Source organism: Haplochromis burtoni, unplaced genomic scaffold, assembly GCF_018398535.1.
Source record: "Haplochromis burtoni strain Fernald_Lab_line unplaced genomic scaffold, NCSU_Asbu1 Contig_25, whole genome shotgun sequence".
NCBI lineage: Eukaryota > Metazoa > Chordata > Actinopteri > Cichliformes > Cichlidae > Haplochromis > Haplochromis burtoni.
In genome coordinates, this window is record NW_024582386.1 from 3,450,316 (window position 1) to 3,464,069 (window position 13,754).

Below are 13,754 nucleotides of genomic sequence, written 5' to 3' on the forward strand. Positions count from 1 at the left end.
ATGACAGAGGGATGTAAAGTTCAGCCTGTCTGTTACCCTCACATGTCTGTCACCTCTGATTCATATTGATTGTGAAAACACCGACTTCCATATTGATTATTGCTGACTGAGATTGAGAGATTCTGAATCATTCAGTTAGACTAAAAACTAAACTGCTGAAAATCTAGCAGCTCTTTTAATGTCAGCAGAGTAACTTCTGCTTAATACAATTCAGCAGTGACTGCATGTGTCTTTATGTCCTGGAATAAGCAAGTCTAGCAGAATTTCAGCGGCGATAATCACTTTTCTATAGAACAAAGTGCAAGAAAATGTGTGGCTCATGCATCATGAATCATGAAAATGATGAAACTGTTCACATGCTAACAAAAAAAGATTATTGAATCAAACATTTCCTGCTTAAATATGGGACAGATCTGGACCTGCAGGCACTTTAAATGCGTCCAGGGCCAACAGTTACATATTATGGAACAAAGTCGTAGCCTCGAGGTGTTTCTGTATAATCAAATAAAAATCTCCTTCATTTTTCTTGCCACATGAAAAGTTGGAGGTGACTGCAGGCTGCATGCAGGGGCTTGTCGTTTTATTTCCTTTTTATTAGTCCTGATGCATGAGAAGTGTTTTCATGGAGCTTTTCAGATATCATGGATTAATTGGTTACATTGTATTGCAAGCGCTACATCTTATGTAATAAAAACTGATTTTTTTTCCTACCAAAGTAAGGAAAAAAACAGGGGATAGCGAAGGAGGAGCTGGATAGATCTGTGTCCGCTGTGAGTAGAGAGGAAACGCACCCTCGAATACACACCCCTTTCCCTTGTTGATGATGTCATCTTTGGTGTTTAAAAATAAAAAGGGAGGCCTCAGGTGGACCTTTATACACCCTTCTCCTCCAAACCCTCCCCCAGCCATATTCCATCTATGCATCTCCACAGGGACTGACCCTCGCTCAATACCTGTCACCCATCCCTGTGTTCATCCATCTGAAGGCAATCATCTCTACTAATGGAGAATACATCCCAGGGCTGCTCTCTGGACCTCTTTGAAAATTCCAGCTTTTAAACAATATTCCCTTTGAATTACTTCAGTTTGTAGCTTCACTCACCGGCCCAAAATACATTTTTACTTTGACACTTAAATTCACACAAACCAAATTATCACAAACCAAACTGAAAGCACGCAAAGAAGAAGTGTTTAGGGGTACTTAAGCCTACCTACAGTGGCAGCTGTCACTGAAAAGCACTTTAAAACTCACCCCACCCCATTTAATGCTGTCTGTTATTTACCCAAGAGCCTCTACAGCACCAGTGTCAAACATAAGGCCTGTAAAGAAGGTCGTCTTTATTACTTAGTCAGATAAACATGAGTGATTTTAATATTTATATTAAAGAAAAGGGCACTCATATAAAAGTTTGTGGGGTTTTTTGTTTTGTTTTTTGTTTTGTTTTTTTGCTTATTTGGCTATAGGTTTTCCTTGTGGGCAGTCTTCCAGCTAGTACTGTTTAATGTCTGCCTAGGAAAGAAAATTTCCATTAGTACGAAGAGTTTGGTTAAGTTGGTGGAAGCCAACACTTTAACACTTACCTTTTGAATAAGATTATCTTACCTGTGTTTGCTCTTAATGGTGAAGAAGGGATTGAACAGCTACATTAGTTTAATGTAGATTGTACAATAAACTAACTACTAAACTAAGATTGTGGATTGTTGTCGTTGGGCCAAGTAGGCAATATTTAATGGATGTTATCATGGTTGTCTGGAATATTGATTTGATATTAATATAGTTTATTAGGTAAGCAACATGTGTGCAGTTTAGTTCAGTATATAACCCCAGATAGTGGTATGTCTTCAGGGCCAGATAGCAGCAGTTTATAAAGGGCTGCCAGTTAACATCAGAGGCTGTTGCTGGAAACAAGTCCCACCACTGGGCTACATTTTTTTATTTTGTGTTATGTTTCTGAAATTTTAATGTTGCTGAACAAACACATGGCTGGTCATCGCCTCATCATCTCACCTCTGCCTCAAGCCTCCTGTTTGAACCCAGCTGCTACAGGCTATCCTAACAGGCCCAGGGACAGAATGGGCCCACCAAAGACTCTAATGCACCCCACTGGAAAATAGAAAACAAATAGTTTTTACTTTAGAAATTTCTATTTTAGTGGATCCACAGTGAAAAAAAGCAGGAAAAAAAGAGAAAATAGGACATTTTCTGTGAATTAACCAAAACTTTGCTACCAGCCTTGGTTCTGTGTGTTTACACTTCCTCTACTTTTATGATTAACCTTTAAAACTTTTGTTTCTGATAAAGTCTATAGTTAGAGCTATATCAGGTAACCCTGACAGCTGTGGGACTTCCTCTGATTCATTGCGATGCATCGAGCATCTCGTCCCCACTCACCTCTTGTCACTCCCCACATGTTTATATACCACTGTAGCAATCATTAACTCTTCCTCTTCTTCCCTTAGTCAGTGTTTTGTTCTGTCCTTTTCTATGCTCTTTTTTTTTGTCTTGTCTTTCTTCTTTTCTCTCACCCCAACTGGTTGCGGCACATGGCTGTCCATCCCTGAGCCTGGTTTTGCCGGAGCTTTCTTCCTGTTAAAAGAGAGTTTTTCCTTCCCACCGTCTCAAAGTGCCTGCTCATACAAGGTCACTTCGTTCTTGGGGTTTTCTCTAAAATACTATAGAGTACAAAACAAAGTCCTTTGGAATGACCGTTGCTGTGATTTGTTGCTTTATTAATGACAGTCTTGGAAACAAAGTAACAGTCTATGAGAATAAACCCTGCAAGGAGCAGGAAAAAAGTAACACAAGTTTGTGAGTAGGGATGTTTCTTGATTACTAAATGTAGCCCTACAAATTGTCAAAAAGTCAGAAAATACCTTTTACAAGGACTAAAATTTTGGTGAAAAGCTTTCGAATTGCAAGACTCACAGAATGACACGTATGCAGCACAAATATTTGTTCCATCAAGATCGGGTAGGTTGGTCCAAAGGAAGAGTTTTATTGTGTTTGGAGCAGAGAAGAGTTCAGGGGGCAAACAATGTGGGCAGCAACATCAGCAGTGCTCCTCAGCTCTCTTATGTTTGTTATCTGTTCATCTGATCTTGTTCCTGTAAGTGTAACACAAGCCTTTCACAGGTCTCAACAGGGATTTGAGACGGAGGAAAGAGTTCATGGTTCAGGATAATTTGGTGTCTTTGTCAGTATTATTTTAGGCCATTATTAGACATTCTCTGGTAATTTTATCTCTGTACATGTCTCCCACTCCTTTCTCAGAATTTAGCAAGTTTTTCATATTTCGTATTAAAGCACAACAGGACGGCATGGAGTTTCACTTCCAGTGAGCATGTAAAATAATCACACAAACATCAACATATGCCAGGCAGGCAGCAGTACAGTACGAGCTTGTCATTAGTTGTCAGTGTCACAGAAGCAAGATTGTCTCCGTCAGAGGCTACAACAAGTTGGCAAAGACTTGAGGTTACATTCCTGGAACATTCAGCTTCATGTTCTGTGTTAGGCAACTGCACATGGGGCATAAACACGGAGATGCGGGCGCAAACAGGCCAAACAGTGGAGAACTGGGATAAGAAGGGAGTCTCATAAATGTCAAGAGAGAGGAGGAACAAGTTCAGTCATCAGCTTGAAACTCAAATGATGTAAACGGAAAATGACATCAGCTTGGTATTCAAATGTTTGCCATCAAGGATTATAATATTGACCTGAAGTACAGTAAAAAAAAAAAAAAAAAAAGACAGGAGGTTGAGCTGCAGATTAAGATTTTCATTGTGAGGTACATGAAATGAATATATCAGAGGAACACCTCTGGTTGTGCAGTTTCATGGGATGGTGGATATATTTGGACAAAGGGTGCTGAAGGAGGAGAAGAGGAAGACCACAAAGGAGGTTCATGAAACGTAGGAAAGGAGGACATGCAGAGAGTTGGTGTGACAGAAGAGGATGCTAGGGATCGGGTGAGATAAAAGCTGGAAGAAGAAGAAGTTGATGTCTGTGTCACTAAGGGTGTCGCATACTGGAGAGTTCCTGAAATTAAGAGGAATTTCATCAGTGAAAGTGGCCAATGGATGGCTGTCAAACAGAAGAAAGGTGATGTGAGGTGGATGGCAGAGAGAAATAGAGTAAACTCCTGAGCCAGACTAACGAGTGAAGACCAGACACTTGTAGAAGGACTGTGCTGAAACCAGCAGAGGTGTATTAGCAGATTATTACCTTTGTCATACTGAGGTGAAAGCAAATTATACTTTCAGAACCTCAGAATGGGAATCAACTGATAATTATCTCTGCAGGTTCACAGAGCTGCAAGGTTCACTTATGCTGCATCTAATGATTCTGACTTCTCACCTTTGCACAGCTGAAACCTCATTGTCTGCTAAACCACCACATTAATCCTGTTAAGAGACCATAGCCACTGCTCCCCAGGGACCATCGCTATCTGATGACTCCACCTGTTATCCATCAGTAGGTTTTGAGTTGCTGACAGCACTGAGTTAAAGCGAGTGTGGTGAGGAGCCTCAGAACAGACAATCCACAGATATGATCAGACACACGCTAAAGGGCAGGCACACTGGTGAAGGTCTTATCTTAGCAAGATTTTTATGTCTGTAGCCCCCCACCCCTCCTCTATCCCTCTTGTCTCTTCTCTGATTTAGTCCTCCACCTCGACATGCCCCTACATGGCTCCTTTAGGAATCCCAGAATCTCTTAAATGCACTCAGTGAAGAAGGAAAGTAAAAGAAGAGAGTGTTCTCACAGGAAGATGGTCGGAAGTAGTTCAGGTTTCTGGGTTTGTCCGATGAGGCAAGAGCAATAAAAATAAAAGCTGTGCTCGCATGTGTCTTTCCATAGATGCTCAGAGCTGTGTAAAAACCCGATGGTGAATAGATTCATAACTTTAATTGAAATGATTTAAAATGATTTTAGGAAAACAAACTTTTGCCACTAAAGAATGAGCCAGACACAAATGTTAAATCTATGACGGCTGAACTAACAGTGATAAATCACGGCGTTCGGGTATAGTTGCTGTATTTAATGTTGACATGAACGATGCTGCTCCACAGCATCACAATATGCCATACACACACACAGCAGCTGGGTGCTGAGTGACTGAGAATAACTAAGATCCCTTTGGGACTCCCAACTTGTGCTGACTGACCCTGAACAGAATCAAAAGAGCTCAGTTACGCCATGACATCATCAGGAAAAGCTTCAGATAGTGATTCATTATTATCAAGATACTCCAGCAGCATTTTTCCATTGTTCTCCAAGTCTGGGCACAGCCCTTTCTTTCGATTACTTTGTTTCAACAGTGCTGTTTCGTCAGTACGAGCATTCTGTAACTAAAGCAAATGTTCATGCCTTTCTTTGTGAGCTGGAGTTTTTTTTTTCCTTTTGCAGTATGTTTTGGGAATAGGAAACATGGCCATCACTGAGTCCATATCAGGCTAGCTCAGTTCAGCAGCACACGACGTGGAGACTGAGCACGCTGCTGCCACAGAGGCTTCACACAACGCTGGCTTTCAAAATGTTGTTAGCATTTCAAGCACTTGATCTTTAACTTTTTGTATCTGTCTTCGTTTGCTTTGTGTCACTGTCGTTCAAAACATCTCCCGCTCCACAACACTTTCATATTCCCAGGCACAGTGAACATGGAGCATGGTGAATAACTATGAGTTACAGTAGCCTCTTGCTCAGTTGTGAAGGCACAGATAAGAAAGAGTCCCTCTTTTCAGGGATTCTTCTATCCGGTCGTTAAGTGATGACGTGACGAATCCTACTTCCGGGTCTAAAGTAGTCTGCGTTTAATATGGCTTTTGTGTTGTTAACATGTTTAATGTTTTGTATTTTCTTCTATTTAATCTCAAAAAGCTCCTAAAACAGTCAGTGATCACTGCTGACCTCCCTCGGCTTTTATTACCGCTAATCATTTATTTAAGCTCAGTTTTTAAAACCTTAGGATGTAACTACAGCCCAGCCCATGCAGCAGTATATGAATGACTAACCTCGTATTGTGGATGGATTATCTCAGTTGTTCTCCTGGCTGAAGTTTGGTCCTTTTACAGCATCCTGCCATGCGATTACATTTGTTCCTGACCACCGAGAACACTCACGTTAACTTTTATCCAGTGGAAAAAAAGTTAGCTTGTTTATATTATGCTAACATAGCTGTGTCGCTAGCGGTCACGTAGCACATCATTATATACCAGCTAGCCCAACTTCAGTAACCCTACAAACGTCACTGCTGTTTAGTTTCCTGTCTTCATTTATGTTGGAAGTGATAGCAGAGCTGTACGTTTTACTTTGTTTCCAAAACCCCGCAGTCAGGACATGCTATATTGTATTTAGATAGAAGCTAGCGAGCTAACTCCCTGCTAACTTCCAACTCCGTTAAATGTCATAAATTCCGTTTTCATGGATGCCTGGATGTTAAACTCAATTGTTACACCTGGTAGAGCAGAACATTTTATTAAAGATGAAAGACTTAAGACGGTTTTTCTACTCTCAGTAATGCCATAGTGATCGTTTGATATATGGACCTGCAGCGGAGTTTAGGCCCAGACACGGCTAGTGACGTCAGACTTAACGACGGGATTGCTGTCATGCTTTTGATGTGAAAGCAGAATAAATTGGACCTATTGTGATTTCTTTTCTTTCTTTACTTTACTGCCTTGTGTATGCAGCATCATGCAAAGGTTTTAGCCACTCCTATGCTTATGTAAGACTTTATCACTGTTACATAAGCATGCATATGCTTTTACTGCATTGGCAGTGTGTTTTGACAAGCTCTCCCCTGGTGAAAATGCAGTGCCCAGACCATGATAGAGCCTCCACCATGTTTCACACATGGCTGTAAACTTATTATTGTTAGATTTATGGGGGGGGGATTACATTTGGATTGATCACTCCATAAATCCAGCTCTTGTATAATTTGACATACCAAACTGAAAGGATGCATCTCTCAGGTCTTGTGTCCGATCTTTGCTGGATTTTTATTTTTTTCAGGTCATGACTTTCAGATACTGTTTATCCGCTGTAAATAGTTTTCTTCTTTTCTCTTCTACTTGTCCAGTTTCCTCTTTTGTTTTGTTTTTTTCAGTTTAAGACCATTAAGTTTTGGGATAATGGCTCCTTGAGAATAACTTCACTGATGGAAAAATAAAATGTTATGCTTGTCGAACTTTGTTTTCTGGAGCATTTTTTGTACATTCAACTAAAGTAAAGAGAACAAATTATGTGTTGTTTTTTTCCCAACAGGCTGTGAGTAACAAAGTGCCTAAAGATCCACTTTAAAATTGTATCTTTGGACACTTTGCTAATTTGTGTTTTATGTGTAGATTCAACACTGATTCATCTCTTGAGTGAATGATTCATAGGTCAGTGTTAAAGGGCTTGACTTTGAGTCAAAGACAGGGCTTATCCTGAGCACATGAACCCCACATAACTAGTTTTTAAACCTGACTGCAAGAGACAGCTAATCAGAAGACAGAAGAATGGGTAATCTGATCTAAAGGGAAACACTGTGCTGAGAAAATCACAATAAGCTGCACAGGGATTTAGTGTTACTGATGAGATTTTCTTCAGTATAAACTACTTCCCACTAAGCAACTTATCAGGGAAACCGAAAATCAAAAGAAAATGTATAAAATAAATAGATAATTGTATTTTTCTTATGATTTATTCACTAACGGTAGGTATCAACATGCAACATGCATGCTAGAATTTAATACTATTATATAATGCTCAATATATTGAAAGCAGATTGTCTTCATTATATCCTGACATGGGTGTAAGTGAAGAAGAAGAAAAGTCAAAAAGCAGGAAATACATATTCGTTTATTCATTCACTGTGCTGTGGTGTCACTATGTATGTACATATTATTATGATTATTGATTTTTAATAAAACTTCAGTTTATTTAATGAGCTCACTTTCCATTGTTTAGCCACTGCATGGCCACAAAAGCAGTGAAAATAGTTTATGAAACATAATTTCTTACACAATTACATAAACATTTTAGAATATCTGTCATGGGTAAAGAGAAAGCTCGAGGTATAGTAGACGCAAATGATGATTTTAGTGGGTAAAATCATCAATCACCATTGAATATTAACAACAGTGTTAAAAATTTACTTCAGAGTATCAGCCTTGTCCTTACTGAGCAGAACTACAGTGAGGGATCTCCTCGTATCCTTCATATCTGCCCCTGAATCTGCGTGGAAAGACTGAACTCGCCTCCCAGCATTTCTCAGTTCTTACATTGTCTCTCCTGCTTGGGCCTCGTGTTTGCCAGGCTGCAGTGTTTTGATCCCGATAGATCTAATGAGCAGAAATCAGGCATAATTACTACAAAGCAATCAGCTGAAAATGAGAATAATTCTTTTATTTTAGTAACCTGAATCAGTTATGTTATGTTATTCCCTGGCTGTACAGTGTCAAAACAGCAATTTGGCATAATTTTCTGTCTCCTCCAATCTATTCATTGGGATGTAATTTGGCCCCATTTTGGTCCCATCCTGCATCCTGTTCTCTGAGCTTGTCACTGTCTAGACACACCGAATTATCCCCCGGCTGTGTGTTTTCATTATGACAACATGATATTTAACTATGGCTCAGTTTAATGCTCCATTTATCATCATTATTTTTAAGGATGGTCTAAAGCTAAACCTGTATGGCTAATGAGGTTTCATAGAGTGGTCAGGCTCACAGGACTAGTTTTTAACCACTGTGTCACCAAATGAAACTAATTCAAAAATACCATAATTTTTAAAAACATTAACCCTTAGGATATGTTGAAGTGTTTTCTTTAAAATGGTCTGATATTATTCATTTCCTTCCTCAGATTTATCAGCCGGCTCCCTGCATGCTTCGTGAGACCGTGGCAAATAAAAAATAAAGACACAACGTTATCTTATCCTGTCTCCAGGAAGGGTGTCCCCATATCCTCTCTTAGAGGGATACGGTGTCCTGCACTGGAATGTGGACCAAAAGGATAGCACATCCTGGAATGTTGGGAATGTTAGTAACGAAATAAGTATTGGTGCCAGGAAGAAGTTTGTAGGGTTCTTAGTAAGACCTTCCTAGGATTGTTTTTCTTTTTTTTCCTAGAAGATTCTTTGAATGTGACGTCCAAAAATGGCATGTAGGGTAAATGTTAAATGGCACCTCGCCTTTGTGGTGCCCCAGGTGTTCCTGCCAGATTGTGAAATTTACAGGGAACATTTTGAAAGGTTGTTTTTTGGAATTAACCGAGTATGCAGAAAGGAAAAAAGAGAAGTTGAGAAAGGAAAATGACAGAATGAGGAATAAGTTAACAAAACCAGGAAAGAGGAATTTACATTTTGTGTTGACAAATGTCATGGAAATAAAGTCTGCTTTCTCTTTGGACGGCATCACAGCGTCCTCATCAGCAAATCCCATTAAACAGCCGACAGCAGGAGTTCATCCTCATACTGATAGATTCATGTCAGTGTCACTGGTGTTTCTTATCATTTGAAACCCGTTACAAAAGTACCAGACTTTAAATTTAAATTCGTTTGTCAACAGCTGTTTCCACATTCAGTAATAAACTGTGATCTCACTGCACTGTAACACGAGTTTATTACCCTGAAAAACTAACAGTTCCATGTTTGCCATTTCTATAGGAGATAGAGAAGGAGGAAACAAATCCAGAAGCATAAATAAGACAGTCGTGGAGACGGTAACACAGGAACACTGACGTGGGAACACGATTGACGCAGCACAGCAGGCGTGCGGAGCGTTTTCGCAGCCGGATAATGTCGCCCTCTTGTGGCTGACAGGAGAGGATGGCCTGCCAAAATATGACAAAAAATATGCTTTACGACATTTTTTTACACAATTATGTGGGGTTTTTAAAAAATATATATTTTAAAAAATTTATTCTTGAAAAGTCTAATTTTAAATGTACAAATTTAAAAGTAAAAATAACTATTTTCATTATTAACGTGAACTAATGTTACGTATTTGATGCGGAGCATGATCATCTTTTCCATTACCCCAAGTTCATTACCACATTTTTACTGTTCTATCTAATATGTATGTGTACATAAAAAGAAGATGTTTACAGTGTGAACTACAACAGCTAGTAATTGTCATAACTATTATGTAGTATCTGCAACAGGAAAAAATAAAAACAGGGGTTCCCCTCACAGCTGCTTGTCTTTTTTATTAACTGCGTGAATTTTACACTCCACGCTAAAAATTTAAAAATAAAATAAATAAGAAATAAAATAAATATGAATCAATAATTTTGAGTAAATGCAATTGGATATATACAAAAACAGATTTATTAGATTAAATTGAATGTATACTTATCAGTTACATTTCTTTTAACCAGATTCTATAAAATTTAATATCGTAATTTTACATTGTTTTGTGTTCAAAATTAGACAGAAAATGGACAGATTTTTATTTATTTTTTAAGATAATTTTATTGTATTTTATTGGGCCTTTTTTGAGTGTGTTTCATAAACGAGCATAAAATATACATTTTCTTTTTTGTTGATGTAATTTGCACAATATTTCGCTTTATTCCGTAAAAAAGAAGCTTCCAGTCCAATTTGGGACGTCACCGGAGTCCGTTGCCAAAGCAACAAGTAAACGAAACAAACCTTAGATTGGAGGGGGGGCAAGTTACTACACAGGAAGTTTATTGGCTGGTCGGGAGGACACCTGTCGCTGATTGGCCTGCACTCGTTTATGGAAAAGGAGCAAGCCTTCGTGTTTCCCTTAACGATGAATTAAAGAGTAAACATGGACGAAGAAAAATACGCGTTTGAGCAGACTTTTTCTTTTAACGCTCTTCGCACTAAGACGTTTTCTTTCCTACAAGACAAAGACACCTTGGCACGGTTGATGAAATGGTGACGTAAGAAGTTAAGCCTAAAAAACACAAAAAAATCCTCTTCCTTTGTTTATCTGCGGTGTTGCTACCTGTTGGATGCTCTCTGATGGTTGTTTGTTACATTCAGGTCCATGCTGGGGAGGATTTCCGCTCAGTCGTTCAGTTTTGACCACAGTTTCTCCCCTTACAGCAGTGAAAAGTTTGCTCTGGTACGTCTCTAGGATTAAAATATAAAAATGTAATGCTGCTTTGTCAAACCCGATGTGACTGATTAAAACGATGAAAAGGCGTCTTGGTGTGTTTGGTCACTTTTGAACCCCCCTCCGTGTGTGCTCAGTGTTTCTTCAGAGACCCTGAGGTGCTGTCCAGCCTGAGAAAGATGGCGGCTGGAGTCTGGGTGCCTCTTGGTATGTCATGTACCTTTCATCACTGATATCAGGAAATTGCTCTCATCTGCTCCAGTTTTTGCAGTCAGGTCTCTTCAGATTTTTTTTTTTTTTTTCGTGTGTGTGTGTGTGTTGCAGACAAGCCAATGGTGTCTGTCAGTGTGGAGCCCACGCCTTGCACTAAGGTCTCCATGGAGCTGTTTGATCCAATTTATTCTTGCGGCATCTTGAGGCCCACTGGGCATGTAGTTAAATGCTTTCATGATGTCTACCCTGACTATGATGAACTCCGACAGGTGAGCCTCTCATCTTTTTTTTCTTTTTTACTTTATTTTCTTTTGTTGTTTTTATTAACTTTGAGCCAGTTCATGACCTCTTCGGTTGTTCCAGATGTTGCGGGACGAGGAGTCTGAGCACTACTATGTGGTTGGGAGGGAGGAGCGGGGAGAGTTTCTGTTTAGCCTCTTCAAGCACCTGTGTCTTGGGGGTGAGCTCTGTCAGTATGAAGACACCATTGATCCTTACATCAGCACCACGAAGCAAATATACAAAGATCTGATCAGGTGAGAAGCATCTGGCTCCATGTTTATTTATATGCATAAATGAGTCATGACCTAATGGTGAGATTTTGATGCATTTGTTTCGCAGTGTGCAGAAGGACCCAGAGACGAAAAAGATCGCTGTTGTCTCCAAAGTGCTCAAAGTTTGTGCCTTTGTAAGTCCCTGGTTCAGTGTCTGCCTGTTCCCCCGTGAAATGTAGAGAAAATGTTGTGCTGCTCATTTAGAAAAGCGAGTATTAGGGGGAGGATTAACATACGATGTAAACATGCATGTACTGACAGTACATAGACTTATATTCACTTACAGCTATATTTTATATTAAAGTTCACAGATAATTTTATTTGATGTCAAGTACACCTTTTTAGGCATATTTGAAACATTCCTCTGAGATTTTTGTCTATTGACCTGATAGCACATCCGAAAGGTGTTCAACTGGATTGAGATCTGATGATATTTAAGTACGGTGAACATTAACAGATAGACATGCTCGGTAACAATACTCAGGTAGGCTGTGGCATTTATAAACAATGCTCAGTTGGTACTGGGGGGGCCACAAAGTAACCAAAGAAAATATTCCCCTCACCATTACCCCACCAACAGCATGTTGATACAAGGCTGGACGGATCCATGCTCTCATGTTGTTAATACCAGATTCTGACCTCACCATTTGAATGTAGCAGCAGAAATCAAGAGCAGTCTGGCCACGCTATGTTACGTTCAAAGTCTCTTAAATCACCTTTCTTCTCCATTCTGATGCTCAGTTTGAACTTCAGTACATTCAGTTCATTTCTATACGCCTAATTGCATTTTCTGCCGTGTGATTGGCTGATTACACTTATCCGCTAACGAGCGGATGAACAGGCATGCCTAATAAAGTGAGTGCTTTCTTGAGACAGATTGAGACAAATCAGAGACGTGTTGTTCCCACATGTGTTAACCACATAATTTTATCGTCTGTAGGACGAGTCTGGCCGATGTTTCCCTGGGGTGCGAGAGGAGGAGCAGACATTTGCCTATTTGATTGTCGACCCTTATAAACGTCACGTGACTTTGTTCTGTCATTTCTACGGTGTGGGCAACTTCACAGTGTGACAGCAAAGAACTGGAAATAGAAAACCTGCTGATTTCCTGCTGCTCACTATGTATGCATAATAGACTGTATATAAAAGATGGGCATCTCCTATGGGTCTGAAAAGTAAAGCAAATGTTAAAGTGCCTTGACCCTGCATTCTTGGTGGGAGGGGGCAATTGTATAGAAGCCAGTGAGCAAACAAATATTACTGTTGCAGTCATTTATGACCTCAGGAAACTCTTCCATGGTGACGTTATAGTCTCAATTTCTACTAGCTTCATTGAATACAGCATGATTTCCATTTTGTAAATTAAGGTCCTTTAAAAAAAAAAAGACTATATATTTTTAGGTAAAGTCTCCAACAGCAAGATGGTGACAGTCAAAATGCTCAAAACAGGATTCCACAAATCAGTGGATGACATCGTTGGAGGCTACATCCATCTTTTATATACAGGCTATCAGACATTTTCAGTTTTCTTCCCATGAGGAAAGCAGCTGAAGACCAGTTCCCTGTTTTGAGTGTAAACTGTGCAATAAAATGTTTTAATCCTGTCACATACAATTTACTAAAAGTGTGTCTTTGCAGCTGAATGTTTGGAGATAAACATCTAAATAAGGATGTCAATATTTTAAATACATTCTGTTTTTTTTTGGTCAAATATTCACCTTTAAACAATCTTGTCTCAGAAAGTCTTGAATAAATTGACTTATTTCTTGTATTTATTATTATTTTTTAGCTCCATTTCATTTCTACCTAAGGTATATGTTGCGGTTGTCATGCGTCACCTACTGGAAGGCTGAAATAATTTGAAGTTTGAGTGTGGATGATGTACATCGGAGCCTTCAGGGAGTTGAGTAGCAG

The 13,754-nt window shown here is 39.4% G+C and overlaps 1 protein-coding gene across 3 annotated transcripts; it reads left to right on the forward strand.

Annotated features, from left to right (window-relative positions):
* The first annotated feature begins 10,609 nt into the window (after positions 1 to 10,609).
* cfap300 (cilia and flagella associated protein 300) lies at positions 10,610 to 13,444 on the forward strand. 3 transcript variants are annotated; one of them, XM_005917400.2, is made up of 7 exons: positions 10,610 to 10,897; positions 11,001 to 11,082; positions 11,211 to 11,280; positions 11,398 to 11,555; positions 11,650 to 11,822; positions 11,908 to 11,974; positions 12,781 to 13,444. In XM_005917400.2, the coding sequence occupies exons 1-7, from the start codon at positions 10,890 to 10,892 to the stop codon at positions 12,910 to 12,912; spliced, it is 690 nt and encodes a 229-aa protein (XP_005917462.1). In that variant the 5' UTR covers positions 10,610 to 10,889; the 3' UTR covers positions 12,913 to 13,444. The 3 variants fall into 3 exon arrangements, with proteins under 3 accessions (XP_005917462.1, XP_005917461.1, XP_042074883.1); XM_005917399.2 differs by having other exon boundaries at positions 10,610 to 10,892; XM_042218949.1 differs by having other exon boundaries at positions 10,793 to 10,904.
* The last annotated feature ends 310 nt before the right edge of the window (positions 13,445 to 13,754 follow it).

Bases quoted from the DNA above. Each gene is read 5' to 3' on its own strand.
- cfap300 (XM_005917399.2), top strand. From the start codon at position 10,783: ATGGACGAAGAAAAATACGCGTTTGAGCAGACTTTTTCTTTTAACGCT. The intron at 10,893-11,000 runs GTGACGTAAGAA...TGTTACATTCAG, and splicing joins TTGGCACGGTTGATGAAATG to GTCCATGCTGGGGAGGATTT. The intron at 11,281-11,397 runs GTATGTCATGTA...TGTGTGTTGCAG, and splicing joins TGGAGTCTGGGTGCCTCTTG to ACAAGCCAATGGTGTCTGTC.